General features: G+C 33.7%; 1 protein-coding gene across 1 annotated transcript in view; it reads left to right on the forward strand.

The window, feature by feature from the left end:
* LOC118752421 (lipoamide acyltransferase component of branched-chain alpha-keto acid dehydrogenase complex, mitochondrial-like) overlaps positions 1–12,031 on the forward strand; it is a 33,763-nt gene extending 21,732 nt beyond the window's left edge. Inside the window, exon 6 of the mRNA XM_036487342.1 lies at positions 11,715–12,031. Coding sequence (XP_036343235.1) covers positions 11,715–11,738 — 24 coding nt within the window. The 3' untranslated portion in view covers positions 11,739–12,031. The remainder of the gene's footprint in view (positions 1–11,714) is intronic.
* The last annotated feature ends 9,750 nt before the right edge of the window (positions 12,032–21,781 follow it).

Raw genomic sequence — 21,781 nt, forward strand, 5'->3', positions numbered from 1 at the left:
CATACATTGAACGCCGCTAAGCAAAAACGCGTTGTTGATGTATTTTTATTTTAAAACTAGCAAATACCGGACGTGAAGCAGTGAAGGGATTAAACGTATTTTTGTGCTGTTTGATAGTCGTTTTTTAATATTTCATTTATTTTATCAATTTAATTTAATGTAATTGTTCAGGCAGGTGGCAACCCTCCTTAAAAATAATTTCGGCAGTAAACCCTAAGTTACACCGGACAATATTGTCAAGACAATTATGTCAAAATTATGTGTTGTTGTAATATGAATTCGCCGTGTTTCCAACAAACACATCATTTTGAATTAATTGTCTTGACAATATTGTCTGGTGTAAAAACTAAGTAAACTTTCCAAAACCTCTTCAGTTTGATACCCATATTGCAATATTCAATTTATTTTATCAATTAAATTAAAATTAAAATTTTAAAACAAAAATATTTTCGGCTGTAAGCCTTCTTAAACCTCAGAGTGTCCAGATTTGGCGATTTCGCGCCAATTTGGCGATTTTTTTTTGATATTTGCGTGTAAAAATTTATGAAATCGCCATTGGTGATTTTTGGCGATTTTTTCCCTTCAAATAAATTCTTTCCAATTATAAAAATATACAAAACTCAATTTTCCACGATAATTTTACAGAAGAGGCTAATGAACTGCGTGATAAACTTGACTTAGGAAGCATATTAAAAGACAAACATTTTTAATCACCCTAATCGAAGAACTTTTGAATCGATTACCTAGTCAATTAAATACTTTCAAAAAGCTTTGATTTTGTCACCAGAAAGGTGCGTGAATCACAAGAGAGCGAGTTTCAGGGACCTGCCAATTCACTATTTGACTTTGAAGGAAAGAAAAGCAGCGGAAACTGAATATTTAAATCTTTTAACTTTCCCATGGAATAACTTTTTTCAGAACCATTCCATCCGACTCTGAAGAATTTTGGATAATTGCTTAAGAAGTGAAAACCGCAACAGGCAATAAAATGTTTGGAAATATAAGAACGTAAAATAGCCTTCATATTATTATCCTTGCCGCACTCACATGCTTTTGTTGAGCGCGTTTTTTCCGTAATGAATTCAACAAAAACTAAGATTCGAAATAGGAGAGGTTGGAAAGCCTTAATTCAATAGTTCGAATAAAGTTTTATATGAAGGCTAATAGTTTCTGCTGCAAAACGTTTCCAATATCAAACAGTCAAGGTTGAATAGCTCAATAAGTATATGACAACAACACAAATGTAAATGATTCAGACACTATAAGTGATTTTGAAGAAATTGTGGAAATAGTTGATCTCGCCTTATTATAGGTTTTTATTTTATTTTTCGCGCCGAGCGCTTAAAAGCGGATTGTGCGATTAATCAATTAATATGAGTTATAATAAATTTAATAACGGCGCAGTCCTATTGGAAAATGTGTTGATACAAATATTTTTAAAAAGTATGCGTATTTTTAAAGAAAATGGTTTATACATCATTGTTATATAAGTGATATGTGTTATTTATTACTACCCCGAAGGTGTTATATTCGTTTTGTTTTACTATATTATAACAAGATCTAATTTTTAAAATAGAAAGATTTGTTAAATCGATTTCATTAATTTTATTTAAAAAAATGGCGATTTTTGGCGATTTTTTTGCAGAAAATTGCGCTTTATTTTTAAATAATCTGGACACCCTGTTAAACCTCTTTCTTTAACAGCCACATTGCAATATTTGCTTTATCTTGTCAAATTACTTAAACACCAATTTTCAAACACAGGTGGAAACTCCATATTTTTTCTCTTTATATTGTCATCCCTATTGCAAATGTCGACTGGCAGTAGATAAACGACTATTAAGCGATTGTCGATTATCGATGCTATTGTGAGTGTCGCTTAGTCGCTCAATTAGTGACTTTTTAATCGCTCATCCTTCTATTGCTGTTTTTTAGTCGTTGGTGTTTGCGTTTATAAAATTTACATAAGAAAGTGGTACTATAATGGATAAAAAGTAAGACAATTAAACTGGAAGTTGTAAAAAATTGTGAAATATACATACAGTTACTGACGATAAAATAGAATCAAGTCGGTTGTTCCGAAACAATCAGCGGTTTTTCCTCTTTGCTATATATTTCCGATTACTTTCGTCTGTAATCGAATTAGTACACTATTTATCGTTTAAGATGTCATAATGGCAACATTTTTTCGTTTTACTGTTATGTTTATGCTTAAAATTTGCAAGAGTGTACTTTGACTGTTGTGGCAATAAAATAGAATCAAAAAAGGAAACAAGCAATTCGAAGTGATTTTTGGTGCGTAAAACTGTATTGTAAGTTATAAATTGGCGTATTTAAACAATTCTTAATGAAATTTGCGTTAATTTAGGAAAAATGGGTCGCGGAAAGCATTGTACTGCAGAGGAACGTAAACACATACAAAATTTGCAAAAAAATGGTTTTACGCAAAGGGAAATCGCAAAAATTATTAACAGATCACAAAAATTTGTGTTTACTGCTCTATCTCCTCCAAAAGAATGCAAACTGAGAGGCCGACCACGCAAAACAACGCCAGCGGACGATAATTTCATAGAGAGGTTATCAAAACGCGATCCTTTCAAATCGGCTGCGGTCATTCAAAAGGAAATAAATGTGGAAATATCTTCAAGAACTGTTGCTCGTCGTCTTGTAGAAAGGAATCTATTCGGCAGATTGTCACGAAAGGTCCCAATGTTGACAAAAAGACAGAGACTTAGTCGAGTAACTTTTTCGAGAGCTCACTTTAATTGGTCCGGTGCAGAAAATTCAAAGAAGTGGCGACATATTTTATGGTCTGACGAATCTAAAGTATATATGGTGGGCAATGATGGAAAAGTGTGGGTCCTACGTCCAAAAAATGCAGAAATTAATCCCAGGTACGCAACAAAAACATTTAAGCATGGTGGAGGGAATATAATGATATGGGGATGTTTTTCGTGGTACGGTGTCGGACCGCTGTTTTGGATTCAGGAAAATATGGACCGTTATCTATACCTTAGAATATTAGAAGATGTTATGCTACCTTATGCCGAATGGAATATGCCTTTGATTTGGCAGTTTCAACACGACAACGACCCGAAACATACTTCGGGTCTTGTAAAAACGTGGTTACAGAGTCGTGGAATCGATGTGATGGCGTGGGCTTCACAATCGCCGGATTTAAATCCAATAGAGAACTTGTGGAAGATTGTGAAGGAAAAGCTTGGGCCCTCTAAATCAAAGAACAAGGAGGAACTTTGGCAAAAAATCCAGGAAGCTTGGTATTCCATACCAAAGTCGATCTGTGAGACCCTAGTAGAATCTATGCCGAGAAGATGCACTGCTGTACTTGCAAATAACGGGTTTGCTACCAAGTTTTAATACTGGATCATTTTTTTTAATGGATTTTTGCAATTTTTAAGTTTTATTTCTATGATTCTATTTTATTGACAATTGAATTCCATGACTGTTTACTTTAAAGGATTTTAATGACATTATTGCAATAGCTGTTCATGTGTTTTTGAGTTACTTATATGTAAAATTAATAAAAGCAACTAAATACATGTTTTGAAATGGTTAAGAAATGTTTAGTACCTGTTTTTGGCAAATATCTATGGGAAGAATGTTTGATTCTATTATATTGTCAATAACTGTAGGTGTGTATGTGTCTGAATTACAGATCAAAAATTGTAAGCAACAAAAGGCAACTTGCGCGGTTGGTCGAGCTGGTGCAGGAGAATGAGGACATAGGCAAAGGAATTTTCGGAAAGAGTAGGGGCGGAAGCTCCGCTTCTATTTTGAGAGATATGCAATATATCTTGTGCATATAACTCCGGCTACGTCATCCACAGTGTTTTTGCGCAGAACCAACATCAAAGTTTCCAAAAAATTGCATAATTTATTAATTAACTAGTGCTCGGAAATTTGAAATCTTTGTTTTAAATTAAAGTTTAATTCTTTCACTACACTAGTATGTTAAAGTTTTTAAACTCGGGTCACGCGTTTGGACACAAATACCCAACATCATTGTACAAATAGCTAAACCGTACCGTATTTCTTAAACTTCCATAAAGTTTATTAATGAGGAAAACAGCTTTTCCTGCAAATCCTGTAAAACCTACAAACCGTAAAGTATCTTCTATTCATAAAATTCACATATCGCACGCCGTCTTCAAAAGAGTCACAACTCAAAATTTGGCAATTTCGAGATTATACGCTAAAAATGTACGCAGAGCTTTTATTTACCTTTCAGCAAAAGCTGAAGCAAATTTTTGTTATAATTTGTTAAAAAAACTTAAGGTGAAGTCGCTCTTGCCCATATGATTATCATGTGCTAAGAAATAGTTTTTCGCATTTTCTGACAAACGTATTATTTTGAGTTGTGACTCTTTTGAAGACGGTGTGCGATATGTACATACACTTCATCTTCCAACTCCAACTCCAACTATTTTAAAAATGATGTAAATGAAACACTAAAGAAACAAATGTAAACAAACAAACAGCTGTTTACAATTCAGTCAACCATTCACAATAGTACAAATTTTTATCGATCAAGTTACACAATAGCAAAATAAAAGATGATCGACTCGATCGACAAATTTCCATTCTACTGCCAGTCGACACTCGCAATAGGGGCCTGTAAGTTATACCATGTTGTGACCGACATCGAAAACATGTTTTCGTTGCTAAAACTGGTTTTCGACCTAAAACTTGTGTTTTCGTCCAAGTAAAATCTGCCTTTGGAGGCTGTTCACACCGACTGTTCGTGTTTTCGTTGAATTTTCTTACATCCTTTGAATACAGTTTTGCTACACAAAAACAAAACCAAAATGCTTTCCCTCATTTTCTTTTCATTATCAACCTCTTATAGGGATGTCGGAAAAACATCGATGCATCGAAAATATCGATGTGTTGCATCGAAAATTTTCCACTCGATGTATCAGTAGTCGATGTATCGATGCATCGATGTGTCGATGTTTTTTGAAAACTGACATCTCCGGTACATTGAACGTCATTCCAGTTTTTCAATTGTTCAAAAAAGAGGTGACTTTGGCTAAAAAATTTAAATGGCTGCAAGAAGTTCCGCTAAAAATATAATTAGCTTAGTTGCAGTAATTTATTTAAAATTTTCTACAATTTTGCTAATAACATATTTTGTTGTGAAACATTATCTGAAAAATCCAATGCAAATCGGTGCATCGATGTATTACTAGGTTCACATATAAGTAGATTATCCTCATTTTCGAGCTTAACTCCCTAATCTGTAATTAGAAAAAGAGATTAGCCATATAAACTTCGTCCCTTGTTAATCCGTAATTATAAAATCTCAGATTTAACCTATAACTTTTCGGTGTCCATCCTAGTATTATCGATTGTTTTTGTGAAGAAGAGGAGAAATGGCAAATGTAAAAGTAAACAAAAATGGACGCTAGCGAGGAAAAGAGGTTTGTAAAGGTATTTTTAATAAAATGTTAAGTTAAAATATATTTATATTGCTTAATATAGCAGAAAAACGTGATCACGGTGGCACAGAGAAGAAACATAATTTTTCCTTGAGATGTGAGAACAACAAGCACAAAAAATTTGACGGCTAATAATCAGTGTTGCCGTTTTAGCCCTTTGGTGGCTAGATTTAGCTACCACATACTTTTTTTGGCCACATAAATTTAAAATTGCCCCTAGCCCTTTTTTTAGCTCTTTGGAGAGTTTATTCATACTTGGCATGAAAAAGATGTATATTCGCTTAATTTAAACTAAGAAAGACTGATACATACACATATATGTATTGTATGTTTCTTACGTTTTTATACATACATACTGTAAAAAAAATTGTTTAACAAAATGGTAGAAAAATTATGAAATTTCGACTCTAATCATTTCTATCTTCCTCTACCTCATTTGTAACGAAATAAATATTGTACCAGCATGCTGGTAAGTTATATGCTTTGAGCCTGATGGTACAATCACTTTATGGAGCCAGCAAGCTGGTGTCGTATATAGGGATGAAACGATACCATAGAAGTATCGATACCTGTACTTGGAAGTAGCACCGAAAGAAAGTATCGATACCTACAAAATATCGTAAAAAAAAATCGATATTTGTACCTATATAAGAATTGAAATATGTTTATGTTTGTTTGTATTAAAAAACGCTATCACATACTACGTTTATGCGACAGAATTCATGGATTCTTTATTTCATGAATTCAAAAATGGTCCCGTTTATGCATAGTTCGCGAATTCATGAAATAAAGTGATTTGAAAAAGTGGCAACGCACTGGCGAGGAAGTAAACAGTAGGGTTGTGATTTTGTTGCCTCCTTTTGAATTTGCAAAAGCCGTTGGTACCAGGCAATGAACCTTATTTTATTTAAATTGGTTTTAATATATTTTCAGTTTATTCTATTTGAATTTATTTTATACTAGCAGACCCGGCGAACTTCGTCCCGCCCAAAATTTTTATATATTTTATTGAAACTTTTTGGTCCAACATTTTCACCAACAATTCACGTTTACGATTTTCATTGGCACATTTGTCTGCTAAGATTAAGGTTTGGTGGTCATTTGCCGCTTTAAATAACCTAAGGAAAGTGTTATATCCGTTCTTGAAATTCTCCAGTTGTGCGGCATTTCATAGCACGGTTATTCGCAAAGCGAAATAAATTTTTTCCTCTTCACTCCCTGGCGGCAACAATGACCCGGTTCTATAGTGAATGTCCTAGAAGCTTTACAGTACAGTAGGTGCCAATTTCAAAATGGGTGCGAATCATTGTTATGTACCTTAAAAGTTTGAACGCATAATAATATTGGAAAATCACATCCATTGGGCCAATTGTAACGCAGGACCGTCGATATACTCAATGGTGCAACAGGTCGATTTAATCTGACCTTCACGGCCCCTTTTCTCACTTGGCTATTTTTAGTAATAGCTCGACTTCAGCACCACTTGGCAGCACGTTTTTGCAATAGTATTGCATACATATTTAAAACATTAGCCAAATCGGATCATAAATAAGATTTTTAGTAATAACTCAATTACAGCGCCAACTGTCGGATTAAATTGTGAAACTAAACCATCCAGAGACCCACTCAAATACACAAAAAGTGTCGTTAAAATCCGTACAACCATTTAGGAGGATTTCTCTCACAAACACACCTACAGAAGAATAAAAAAATTCATTAAAAGATAGCTAAAGGTCGGTAGGTTTGTAGGCCTCACACCCCTTTTCAAATAGCCCAAATTTTCTCCATGAGTATGGGCTTGATTTCAAATATATACATATCTCCATACGAAGTTCCAGTACTGTACCATGAATACTTTTAGAGATATGCAGTATAAAAATTCGATTTATATGGGAGGAGCCACGCCCCCCTTTCCAACAGCTGCCCTCTTTCTTCCTGAGTATGCGATTGATTTCGTATATCTCCACACCAAGTTCCAGAACTCTACCATGAACACTTCCAAAGATAGGCAGTATGAAAAATTCGGTTTGTATGGAAGATGCCACGCCCCCTTTTCCAATAGTTCCAATTTTTCTCCAAGAGTATGCGATTTATTTCGTACATCTCCATACAAAACTCTAGAACTCTACCAAAAAATTTCCAGAGATAAGCAGTATGAAAAATTCGGTTTGTATGGGAGATGTCACACCCTTTTTTACAATAGCTAAAATTTGTCTCCAAGGGTATGCGATTGATTTCGTATATCTCCATACCAATTTCCAAACCTCTACCATGCACACTTTCAGAGATATGTAGCATGAGAAATTCGGTTTGTATGGGAAGTGCCACGCCCCCTTTACATATAGATTTTTTCAGCCTAAAACCATCCTTGGGACACGTGCGGCAGGTGGCAGTTTCAAAAAAATCGGTTCAGCCGCTCTCGAGCCTTACGAATACTAACAAACGGCTTTCTAAATATAAATTAGTTGAGATATATTATATATTATAATTATATTTTGACAGTATCCGTTCTTTCTGATTGGCGCAAAAAAATCTTGCCTAGTGACGAATTCGCCCCTTGATATGGTCGTTACTTAAAGCTATTTATATTCGAAATTGCATGAAAATTGGAAAACAGGAATCTATAAGCTTATCCAGGCAAAAAGCTACCTATGTACCGAATTTTAAGCAAATCGGACCATAAATACGATTTCTTCGAACAGATCGGTCCCTGGTCCACTTCTCGGACAAAATGGATCATATATGCTGAAAAGCTACCTACGTACCGAGTTTTAAGCAAATCGGACCGTAAAAACGAATAGAACGGTCCCTGGTCCACTTCTCGGAAAAAATGGACCATATATCCTAATATATGCTAAAAAACTACTTATGTACCGAATTTTAAGCAAGTCGGACCATAAATGCGATTTTTTGGAATAGATCGGTCCCTGGTCCACTTCTCGGAAAAAATTGATCACCTATGCTAATACATGCTAAAAAGCTATCTGCGCACCGAATTTTAAGCAAATCGGACCGTAAATTCGATTTTTTCGAATAGATCGGTCCCTGGACCACTTCCCGGAAAAAATGGGTCATATATGCTAATATACGCTAAAAAGCTACTTACGTACTAAATTTGAAGCAAATCGGACTATAATAAGATATTTTCGAATAGACCGGTTCCTGGTCCACCTACCCGAAAAAAAGTAAAATTTTTTTAGCCTAAAACATGGTGGTTACCGAAAGCTATTTGTATACAAAATTTCATGAAAATCTGACCAGCCGTTCGCGAGATTACCTGTTACAAAAAAAAGGGACTTCTCTTTATATAATTAGTATAGATTTGAACAATTCCACATAACTTTTCCAGTGTTTAAAATCCTGGTTATGCCACTCATGGTTATTAATCTAAAAACATCATAACCTTAGTAAACAGCTGTTTATGAAACGTGGCGTTGCCGGACTTGCACATCACGATTTCATGAAATGATGCCGAATTCATGGTCAACTTTCGTGTATAACTGAATTCATGAATTGGTGTTTATGCAGCCAATTTTAACCCAAATTCATGGAATGAATTTTTGAATTAGCCTACGCATAAACGTAGTAATATATGTGCCAAATTAATTTATGTGACTATCAATATTGATTTTAGATGAATCTTTTAGGTTTTTTTAAGAAAAACTTCCAAGTTTTAAAACAAGTTTTACTAGGATGGACCCTCAAAAAACAAAGAAAAAGTCCATTAAGTTGTTTTTAAAAAGTATACAGAATTTGCTTCTTTTTATGTACGTATTTTATTTGTTTGTATTTATTTCATACAAATTAATTAATTAATAAAAAATATCTGTATTATAACACTGTTCAACAGCATTTTGCAGAGTAACAGTGCTATATTTCTGGAAGAAGTTATCATGTTTATCATTTTTAATGAGACGATAATAGGTCTTTCTTTGTACAAAGCAACATTTCCTTCTACATCAAAGCTCTATGTGGCTGTTCTAGAATTTGTACTTTTGGCATTTTGTCTGATGGCCTTGAAATACAAAAAGAAAGAAATTTAGACGCAAATCAATTTCTTTCGGAATATACCATGGTCATTCTGATAAAAATTAAGAGTATATACTAATTTGTAAAATTGTTTAAATAATACGTTAGGTACTATGAGCCGTCAATTGAAAAACTCGGATTTTGTCGCGCTGCCCAAAAACAATTATTTTTCCAGATGCTTTCCAGTAAGTCGATTTCTTGATGTAGTTATTGTGGCCCCAGCTTTTGAAAATAATCTCTCGCATGGTACGGAAGTCGCAACTATATGTAGATACATGCGCGCCTATTTGTATAACATTGGATAGGTTGATTTTAAATCCTCCCATTCCTCTAACGCAGTGATTCCCAAGGTGGTCCAGGTGGACCCCAGGGGTCCACGGAAGACTCGACGGGGGTCCACGGTGACGTGAACAAAATATGAGTGGTCCACGAAAATTTATCTGGTTTCGATGTAAAGAACCAAAATGGTTGCTTGATTGCCACTTATTTAATTTAAATTTTTTTGAATGGTGTATAGTGCTCTTGACGCACTGCGGCACTTACCGGCACTTTGTGTTTTCATACGTGGGGAAGCCTTAAAGGCCACCTGCAGACTAAAAAGAACCGGATGCTGGTATGACAATGAGTGGGGCGCGGCGAAAATTGCTGGCGGCAGAGATTTAAGCACTTGTGTATTTTCAATGCTACAGGATAGTACGCCACCATTAACTTTGTTGAAAAGATTCTATAATGTTGAGTTCCCCGAGGCTGAATTCTGGTTTGATTCCATCGCTGAGACCAGACTCACATATTGTCGAATCTTCACTGATGGCTCCAAAACTGACTGGGTCATGATCTGGGGTCTTTTTCGAGGTTAATGGAGATAAGCTTCACTTTTCTGTAGGGGAATATGCTTCGGTCTTCCAGGCTGAGGTAATTGCAATAGTCAAAGCCATGGACTATATGGTGGAACATAGGTGGAGGGGAAGGAGTTTACGTGATAACCAAGCTGCACTTAAGGCATTGACCAGCCCTCTATTTAAGTACTTCCAAACTAGTTCGGCAATGCAAGGCTCGACTAAAATATGATGGTGAACATAACGAGGTTGTTTTACTCTGGGTGCCAGGTCACTCTGAAGTACCTCGTTATAAGACATCTGATCGGAACAAATGCACAATACCTACAAATCTCGAATTAAAAAAAAAAAATAGGATCGATAGAGATCATTGAGGTAAACATAGCGGTATATATATCTTTTTGGGGAAACAACAACTACAACAATTATTAAAGGTCAAAGTTCAAATTAAGCATTTTTTTAATTAACATTTCTCGAAAACCTCTTCAAGGAATTGGGCAATTTTGATGTCATTTGATAGAGAGTTTAATTCTCTTTAATTTGATATACATATTTATACATATACCTTTTTATAGTTTTCACAAAAATCTAATTAATGTGTGTATATGCGTAGGCGGCCTTCGGCCGCACTTATGGATTATAACCCTCATAAAGTAGAATTCTCTTTCTGTGTTGCGAAGAAAAGGCGCTGAACACCTTTTGCAGAGAACACCTTTCTGCGTAGGCGGCCTTCGGCCGCGCTTATGGATTATAACCCTCACAAAGTAGAATTCTCTTTCTGTGTTGCGAAGAAAAGGCGCTGAACACCTTTTGCAGAGAACCCACCGAAACCAGAAAATTTTTGAAAGGGGTCTACGAGAAAAAAAAGTTTGGGAACCTCTGCTCTAACGGATTGCATTTTAAAGAGCAGACGGGGTTTGATAAATAAAGCTACAACTCATCACCTTTTGTAGAGCGTTTTCGTTTTTGTCCAATCGCAAGCTTTTTATATTGGTACCAAAAGTCAAAATCTTCTTTAACAACGTCTTCTTCGGAGCTGGTATTAGCACCTTTTTGAATACGACTTTTTAGTTTAAAAATTGCCCGACCGCAGGCGTTCGCATCTTGAAGCGATGATCGAGGATAGTTCTTAAAGCTGCGTAGGTGTTGTATTCAATGAGACCAAATCTTTTACTACACTCCGCCAGGAGTTTCGTTTGTAGTTGGGTGACACAATCAAGAGTTGTAGAAAATTTACTCACTTGAGATGTTAGGCAGTTAACCATAGGTATGATCTTGGAAAGTGTGACATAATTCTGTCCTGAAGATTCTTTGGTTACGAACTCGAAAGGCTTCAGTAGCTGAACTATTTGCTTCAGTATTTCTATTTAATTTTTTGCTATCATTTCAGGACTGCCTGTGGCATCAAGTATAAGTTGAGACGAAATTTTGGACATATCCAAAAATCTTTCCAGCATGTAAAAGAGTGAATTCCAGCGCGTTCTAACGTCTAGGATGAATTTCTTGGTGCATCCTTCGGGAACTCTTGCTCGATCCAATTTGCAGGTTCATTCGCTACGAAAGAAATAGAACGCGTGGCCATTTTCGTCGAATTGTCAAAATTGGCGTCACCCCGACGTTGGCGCCTTCTTACGGTTTTCATTGGCAACTAAACTGCCAAAATTTTTTAACTATTCACAAAGAAATGAGATTAAAAAATAAAAGTCCGGGAATTGTCAATGAATTGGGGTTTCGATACAAGTACTTTTTTCCGATACCTACTCAGTACTCGGTTCAAAAGTATCGAGTACAAAATTACTTGGTATCGGACGAAAAGTATCGATTGTGTACTAGGGTGGGTCAAAAAAAAAATCAAGTAGTTTTTTTTCGGATCCGACACACGAAAACTAGTTCCTAGGTGCCTCTAGAAAGTACTTACCAAATCTGAGCTTTTAATATTAACGGGAAGATTATGCTCATCACAGTTTTCCATTTTCAATTTAGTCTCATATTAAAATGGTCATATCTTATCACCAGGGAACGGATTTTTAGGACCTAAAAACCTATAAAAAAGGCAAAATAAAATAACGAAATAGGCTGGAAAAGGCAAAATAAAATAGCGAAAAAGGCAGGAAAAGGCACTAGGTATTGCAAAAAAGGCAAAACAAAATAGCGAAAAAGGCAGTAAAAGGCACTAGGTATTGCAAAAAAAGCAAAATAAGGCACTAAAAAAAGACAGAAAATACGAAAAACAATCAAAAAATACATTTACATTTGCACTTTGAATCTTTGACTATTTTATCCGTTCGAGTTTCTAACTCATAAAACTTTAATCCGTATAGTTGTAGTAACATTGAACCACAAGATGCATTTTGAAGTTTTCTGGCAGCATTTTCATTCAATTTTCGCGAAGAAAAGCCTTGAATGTACTAAATGTGCGCTCGACGTAAGTTGATACAAGTGGAGCCCAATTTAAATATGGAACGTTAGAAACGTTCATAATATCAGGAATAATGGCGTTTTCCTCGCCCTTTACAATTTTATCCACACCCCTTATTGTCTCCAAGCCTACGTTAGATGAGAAAACGGCTTTGAATTTTTCCAACACCATTTTGGCAAGAGGTCCCTGCGCTTCTATAAGCCGCACGGGCATCTGTATATTTTTTAATCTTAAAAAAAAAATTGTAAATGCTATAATCACTTTTTTAAAGGTAGAAAAGGCCAATATCTTAAAAAAGGCAAAATCAAATGTGTATATATGGAATCAGGGAAAGCTAAATCGTGGACATTCTTAATCGAATATACTCTATCTCTTTAGCAGAAAAAAAGGCAATTTCCATAAAATCCTTTCCCTGCTTATCACCAATAGATCGTTAAACCAGTTGCATCATCAATATTTATAGGAAATTGAACGCTCTACAAAAATTGTCTCATATACTCTTTTTATTAATCTAACCATTTAAATGATATTCAAGGTCAAATATTGATGTATTTTAGGGAAAATAACTGTTTGTTTTGAATTTTGTAACTTACTAAAAAATAACTATTGTCAAATGAGTTTCAATTATTTCTATAGGGAATTTAACGCTCTATAAAAAGGTCTCATGTTGTTAATCGATTACTCTAACCATTTAGAAGATATTCCCAGTAGAACTCCAATGCCTACTGATTTTAATCGTTTTTTAATAAATATTTCCAATTTATCCATTTAATTTATGAATTTTTACAATATTTATGAGAATTTGAGTTTTATTTGAGTAATTTTAGCAATTAAATTTTCAATCAAGTCAACACAGGTCCACAGACACAAAAATTCAAAAATTTTTGATTTGGCTTCTGTTGCTCTAATAAAGACCCCCTCTCCCCTTATTAATTTTTCTTTAAAATCTATAATGTACAGACATCGCCCTGTTGCAATTTTATTATTATTTAAAATGTGATTAAATTGAACTATTATGCATGCTTATATATCGTCCCGCTTCCCGCATTGTCCCGTAATGGAGCTTTCGCATGAGGCGATTTTTTAGGCAGCTTCTGCGTTCAACTCACGCAGGGTTGTACGAAAAAAAATTGAATGGCTAAAAATATCAAAATAAAAAAAAATATCAAAATATTCGCCATAAAAAGGCGTTTGCATTGTTCAACTTTGCATTCTACTTTCGGTTGAACGGCCTTTCCACTAATCGCTTTCAACAAAGTTGGTTGCCAGCCAACATTTAGCCATTCAACTTTTTTTCGTGCAACCCTGCGTGAGTTGAACGCAAAAGTCGAACGCAAAATCGCCTCGTGTGAACACCTTTTAATGCTTCATTGTTGCAATATTCTGTGACCAACAAAACTTGTTGTTTTCTGACATCAATAAATCTAAAAACTGGGTTTATAAAGATGAATTAATCTGTAAAGTAAAAAAGAAATTGTTTCTGAATGTCGATGGTCCTCTGCAATAACAACACAATGCAGTCATCTTCATTCATTCGTCGTTCTCCAAAATTATGAAAAAATGTTTGGCCTTCATATGTCGATTCAAATTTCCATGAGGACCATCAACGATGCTTATGGAAATTCGGCAGTGCCTGCATCCCATTTCTTTTCTTCAATTTTGCCTTCGAAATGCGACCCAATTGCGCTTCGTTTTGGCATCTGAAAGCGAATGTCTTTTGTCCCAAAAACTCAACTCAAATATTTCCTTTTTTAACAAATTGCACTCAACAATGTAAAACATAGAAATTCAATGAAATAAAATGCCTCCTTAGCTCGAATTCCGATCAGTTTTTATACCCGAGCGCATGTGTGGCCAAGGGTATATTAACTTTGCTCACATAACGGTTCTTTGTAACAGCTAAAACGAATCGAGATAGATATAGACAAATGTATACATAAATGCTCAGAATGAAAAAAAGAAATCGATTAAGCCACGATAACTCGAGAAAAAATTGAGATATCCAAGGTAGGTTGGTATTGAAAATGGGCGAAATCGGCCCACTTCCCATATAACGGTAATTTTCAGAAATACGAAAACTGCGATATTTTAGTAACTACTGAAGATTATTCACTCAAAATTGATATTTACAATAATTTTTAGACGAAAAATAAGAACATTATAAATTTTTGGAAAATGGTGGTAGCCACGCCCACTTTTGGTTATATGTGTATATCTTGGTAACCGCTGCACCAATTTCTTCCAAACTTGGCACAGTTATTGGCCTAGGTACAGCATACCAAATGGCCGAAAATTTTTAATATCGGACAATAACCACGCCCATGGGATAGCGGTAATTTAGAGAAATACAAAATCTTCGATAAATCAGTAAATATTTAAGCTAATTTATTCAAAATTGATGCTTGCAACAACTCTTTACCAAGAATTACGTCTATGATAAAACTTTGGAAAATGGGCGTGGCACCGCCCACTTATGATCACATATATGTATCTCGGTAACCGTTCTACCAATTTGTACCAAACTCGGTATGGTTATTGTGCTTGCCACATAAAAGCAAAACGTTGAAAATTATTGAAATCGGACTAACGGATATAACGGTAAATTTCAGAAATGCTTGAAACTTCAATATTTCGAAATTTAAGGACGCTAATTTACTAAAAAATTGATACACCCCGGCTTACCATGTAGCGGTAGCTTTCGAAAAGGTGAAAAACATATATTTAAGACTTGCGCCGGGTATCAGTGATCGGACTTCTACCACATTATGGTAGATCTACCACTTTTTGGAGCATCCACCCCACCACATCTACCACACAAGGTCTGAAATCTACCACATATTCGCATTTTTGAGTAGTTATAATTTAACTCCACTTCATTTTCTTTATTTGTTTTAATTTTAAGAGAAAAAATTGTCCAATATTAAACACTATTGGTTGGTTTTTCCAACTCAACTTAACTTAGTTTAGCCACTTTTTGGACTTAAGTCAAAAGTTAGCCTACGTTTTACACAGATTATTCTTGACTAAGTCAAGTTGAGTTGGAGAAACCAGCCCTTAGTGGTAACAAGAACGGACACGATATCGAACCGAATGTATCGATATAGTACTCATTTAAAGTATCGCTGTAAAAATATCGGGTACCCATTAATATCGTAATAAAAAGACTCGATATTCCAAATATCGATACAAAATTCAAAAAATTAAATCTTAATATTGGTGTCATTTTCTATTAAATAATTAACTCTTTGCACTTTAATAAGTACATCACTGAAGGCACGCCACATACCAACCTAAGATAGTACACGTACTGCGCTTTAAAGCGCAAAATATATCCATATTGCTTTACATATAAAATCCAAAGTAAGTAAAGTTATAGTACGATATAGATTTGCAAGAAATGGAATGTTTAAAAACAATATTAAATAACAACAAAACTTTACATTTTGGAATTTGGAAAATTAACTTTAAATATTTCAAATATTACAACAAAAAGTTTTATACAAATAGTCTTGCCCAATTCCCAGAGTTTTGACGTTTTCATTTTATTTTCCAATACTTTGTCACATTAACTTTGTAAAGTACATTTACGATTCGATACGATACAAGGGTTCTGGTACTCGATTCCAGAAAATATCGTTTGGAAACTTTCGAGTAAAAAGCATTGGTATCGAATGGCAAAAATATCGATATGGTATCATATCGTATCGAAATTCGTGTCCCTAATAACAAGAATGATAGTATACAAGATTTTGCATTCCCGGCGGCGATGAGATTTCTCAATTAAAAGTAAACAAAGCCGAATGGGAGGAGAAAAGAAACTGTCAAACAGTGAATTTTCTCAATTTCTCAAAATAAAATTTTTCTTCGGGGAACGTGATTTTATTGTGTTAAATTGCAAAATATATGATTTATAAAAAGAACTAATAAAGCAAATGTAAAAAATCGGCGACTTTTGTGAAAGTATTAGCATCTAAAGTTTTCAACGCGTTGTTTACTTTTACTTGAGGATTGTCAAAATTGGCAAAACCCAGGTTAAAAGTTTTTTCTAGACATTCGAATTAAAAAGTTTTCAGTTAAGGTGAAACTTTGCAATCTTTTTTTTTTTAATTTTTGCCAAAAGGTTTATCCGAAACCTGAGATCTACCACATTTTTTCTAAATCTACCACAATTTTTCCAGAATCTACCACACAGAATATTTATTAAGTCCGATCACTGCCGGGTATTTAATGTTCGGCTCTGCCCGAACTTAGACTTTCTTACTTGTTACTGTATGCCCTTACAACGAAAAACGAGATGTCATATGTGTTATAATTACATATCTATTTTTATTGAAGTGTTGGCACAGAATATTTTAGTTCACTTTAATGAACGAACTAATGAACTAGTTCAATTAAAAGAGCTAACTCTTTCGCTCTTTAGTTCAAAAGCTCCCCAAGCCCAGTTTATGACGAACTAATTCTAAAATATAAATCAGTTAGCGTGGAGATACCAGTGGAATCATATGAAAAAGGCTGAAACCCTAGTGAAAGCTTCTATTGAAGAGCGAGGTCATAAGGGTAGCAATGCTTTGAGGAAATCGCCAACTGCTCTGATGCTGTTTCCAGTTTTTGTAGTGATGTGAATAGCCAAACGATGGGTAGGCAAGGCAGCGACCGTACAAGAGAAAAGGCAGCGATTTAGAAACGGAGAAATATTTACAGCTACCCCTTATCCCCAGACAAGAATATCCTTTAATTTGGTGAAAGCATAGTCGAAAAGAATTTCCAAATTTGTTTACACTGGCAATGAAGTATGTATCTCTGCGCACCACCTTCCTCAGTGAATTCAAAAAGAGTGTTCAGTGCATCGGGTAGCATTTATGATAAAAATAGAAATACAGTATCGGTCATATCTATAGCACGCCATTTCAAAGTGATATTGTGTGCAACTTATGTTTATTTATTTATTTTTAAGAATTTTCAATTAAAATACAGTTCTTTCTCTAACAAACCCCATATAAACCCAAGTTTAACAATTTGTAGAAAACTTCAAAAAAGTGCAACAAATTTTCACCCAAGTTTCAAACTTTTTTCTCGGAAGTGTTAGAATTTTCTTGAGTACACAGTTTTTTAGCCCCTGCAATTCTAGTCTGATAATGCAATGTGCAAATGTGCAAGTTTCAAGTGACTGAAAGTTACCGTTGATTTTTTAGAATTTTTTTCGCCAAAGATGTTGCGGTTTTCATCCATATACAAATAAATTGAGTTTATTCATTATATGGAAGCCAATGCGACAAAAAAAATTCTAAAAAATTAACGGTCATTCGTAGAAATTTGCACATTATCAGACTAAAATTGCAGGGGCTAAAAAACTGTGCACTCAAAAAATTCTAACACTTCCGAGAAAAAAGTTTGAAACTTAGGTGAAAATTTGTTGCACTTTTTTGAAGTCTTCTACCAATTGTTAAACTTGGGTTTATAAGGGGTTTATTAGGGAAAGAACTGTATTTTAATTGAAAATTCTTAAAAATAAATAAATAAACATAAGTTGCACACAATATCACTTTGAAATGGCGTGCTATAGATATGACCGATACTGTAGGTTGTTTGTTGCCCTATAATGCGCAAATGGTTCTTTTCATAATGAAAAATATATAAATTTTTAATTCTAATTACTAATTGGATACTAGTAAATTTGATTATAATAAAAAAAAACAAACAAAAAATATTGAACTAGATTTTTAATTTGAATCTTCTATAATCAAAATCCGGAAATACGGCCGGATACTGGCTAAAATCGGATAACAGAAAAACGGCCGGATAAGCCGGTTTCCGGATATCTACCGGATACCCGGCACATCCAGGTTATTCCTCTAGTTTAATAATTATTGGTTATATGTCAGAATATATTATTCAGATCGTATTTAAATGGCTGGGAACTAAGTTCTCATGTCGCCAGGTTGTTCCTCCAATTTAATAATTGATTGTACTTTAATGGCAGGGAACTATGTCCTCATATCGCCAGATTATTCCTCCAATTTGATAATTTTATAGTTAATCGTCAAATTGTATTTTTAGGTTATAATTTCCAATAATAGAAGTAAAATTTATTTCTTTGAACTATTTCTTGTTCCATTTCTTGGAACAATTATGTATACATACATACATATATTAAAGGTCTGCATCGGTCAGTTTGCTTCACTGTGAAGTTTTTTTCAAATATGTAAACTAGGGCATGGAAGGAAGAGAAGTGAAGATATTGAGCGCTGTATACATAAAAAAAGTACTCAAACAAATTATCTTCCGAAAAAAAGAGTAACATAATCCACAAAAAAAATGTTCCTTCACAAGTATTTTTTGAGTATTTTTGGAAGTTTTCGTTTGATGCTACATAATGTTAATGTTAGAGCTGACTCTTATGTTAAATAGCAAACATGGAGAAACAATGTAGGGCGCTCCGAATATTTAGCCAACAGCATATTTTTATAAAGAAAGTGGACTCATCTTATACAAAGAACCAATTTTTATTTGTACAATACGATACTTTCATTTCACAATACCAGGCGCACATGCATATGAAGTAGCATACATACATTTGCGTGTAGAAGTTTTTAATTCGTTTGTAGAAGCCTTTGGATTTTCACAAAGTAGAATTTTGGAAATTTAAATATTTATACTAGGGCTGTGCGATTATTCGATTACTCGAGCATGTTGGTTAATCAATTATTCGGTTAATCAATTACTCGAGTCATCACGATTTTGATTACTCAAAACGATGATTAATCGAGTTACTTGAAATATTATTACTCAAAAAAAATAATTTTGCTCGTTAAAAGAGTTTGCTTTGGAAAATGCTTATTTTCTTTTTTACATTCTGTATATGAAAAAAATGTTTCGTTTTAATTTTTGAAAACGGAAACGTTGTTTTCAAAGTATCAAGGAACCTTAACTACTTTATACATATGTATATAAGGAGTTGAAATGTTGATTACTCATTTTACTCGAAATGTTGATTAATCATAAAGCAACTTACTCAAATATATATTTTTTTTGGTTAATCAAATATCTTGCTTACTCGAGTAACAGAACTTTTGAGTAATCATAAGTTCCAATTTATCGAATAATTGAGTTATTTACTTTATGATTAATTAAAATTTTGAGTAATCAATTAATCGCACCGCCCTAATTTATACAAACAATTTTCTGCTTAGAAATGGAAAACTTGTTACTTCACATGCATGATTCAATAATAGAAAGGTTTTGTAATGAAACAGTCTTCTCGCTCCCACACATAAAATCGGCTCCTTTACTTGTGCAGAATGTTGCTTACTCTACAGTTTCTAGTTATATTAGTAGTAAAACCAAAAATTCTTCATACTAAATAGTATTCGTTGGCATCACCTTCGTTTGCGTAAATTTCTGGAACAAGTTTAGAATAGCGGCCGTTTAGCTATAAAATAACCAAAAGTGCCGATTGATAGAACTTTTTACGCTGATTTCAACGATACCAAATTTATTTGGCGCAGGTAATAAATAAAGAAGATATAAGAGGTTTATTTGCTTTGTTTACTTATATATTTTATTATCACTAAATTCTTAAAACCCAAAAGTAGATCATGATAAAATATGTATGTATATCGAATTAAAGATAATAGCTTGTACTAAATAATATAAATTTCTTTACCATTAATCATGCAGTTTTTTTCAAAAAAGGTTATTTCATGAAAAAAAAACATATGTTCGTTTTTTAGTGGTTTTGGTTTAAATATATAAAAACAATTTCAATTATGTATATCAGAAAGATATATTGATTATCTTTATGGTGACGTTATCAGTTTTTTAATCGGTTATGTTCATAAGATATTAATATAAAAAAAAAATCAAAGAATTTAATTGTAACCTTCTAGAACGTCTTTATATTTTACTTGCGCTAAATAATTTTGACATGGTTGAAATGAGCGTAAAAAGTTCTATTGATCTGCATTTTTTGTTTTTGCATAGCTGAACGGTCGGTATTCTAGATTTGTTCCAGGTAATGACGAATAACTTAAATTAAAAATCTATTATTTTACGTATTTGTTAGTATTTCCATTAAAACACCAAATATATTGCAAATTCACATATAATTAATAATACACATTTTACTTCTAATTGTATACTTTGCGAACTTTCTTAGTACCTTTCTACTACCGTTTTCGCAAAAGACGATCACATTCTTCCCCTTTCTCCTACTTCCAAAATACAAATCTAGATAAAGGAGTGTCAAATTTTAGCTGTCACGAATTACATAACCTTGTGTTATTGAATCATGCTTCACATGTATGAGCGCCTGGTATTGGGAAATGAAAATATCAATTTGACAAGAAAAACTGGTCATAAAAAAGACAGGTCGCGGGAAAATGGACACACATTTTTTGTTATTTAAAAAATTTACATAAAATGTACGTACATAAATCATGTATATATATGAAAAATTCGAACTTTTTTGCAAACATTGAAGCGTCCGGCGAGAAATGTAAAACAATATTTTAAGTATATATTGAAATAAAAGGAAAATGTATGTGTTTTCTTAACATTATGTTAAATGCTAACATTTTAAAAGAAAAAACTTCATATATGTATTCCTATACTTCCTATGACGTTTTCAAATACTACTGAATGCAATCAACATACTCAAGTACTCTGGAGAAGCGGAACAGTGTTTTATGCATGATACAAAAAAGAAGGTAGTTTCATTACTACTATTTTTTGATTATAAAGCAGATTTTTGACATTTCTCCAGAAGTAAACATTAAGCATAGCTTTGCCACATTGAATTTGTTGACAGGGGAGATTTTCTTTTAAATATTTGGGAGTAAAATTTACATACAAACAATGTAAGTTGATGTGTTCGATAATCAAATTTGAACGTTTTTCTCAATCGTTTAAAAGATACTTTGAATTATTCGATGTACAGAGATGAAGAAATAAAATAAAATCTAGTTTTGAAACATTTATTTGTTAAAAAGCTGTTTTTTTATTTTATTTTAAACAAAATAAATAAATTTACATAACAAAAC

Source organism: Rhagoletis pomonella, unplaced genomic scaffold (genome assembly GCF_013731165.1).
Source record: "Rhagoletis pomonella isolate Grant_MI unplaced genomic scaffold, Rhpom_1.0 Rhpom_scaffold_01490, whole genome shotgun sequence".
NCBI classification, from domain to species: domain Eukaryota; kingdom Metazoa; phylum Arthropoda; class Insecta; order Diptera; family Tephritidae; genus Rhagoletis; species Rhagoletis pomonella.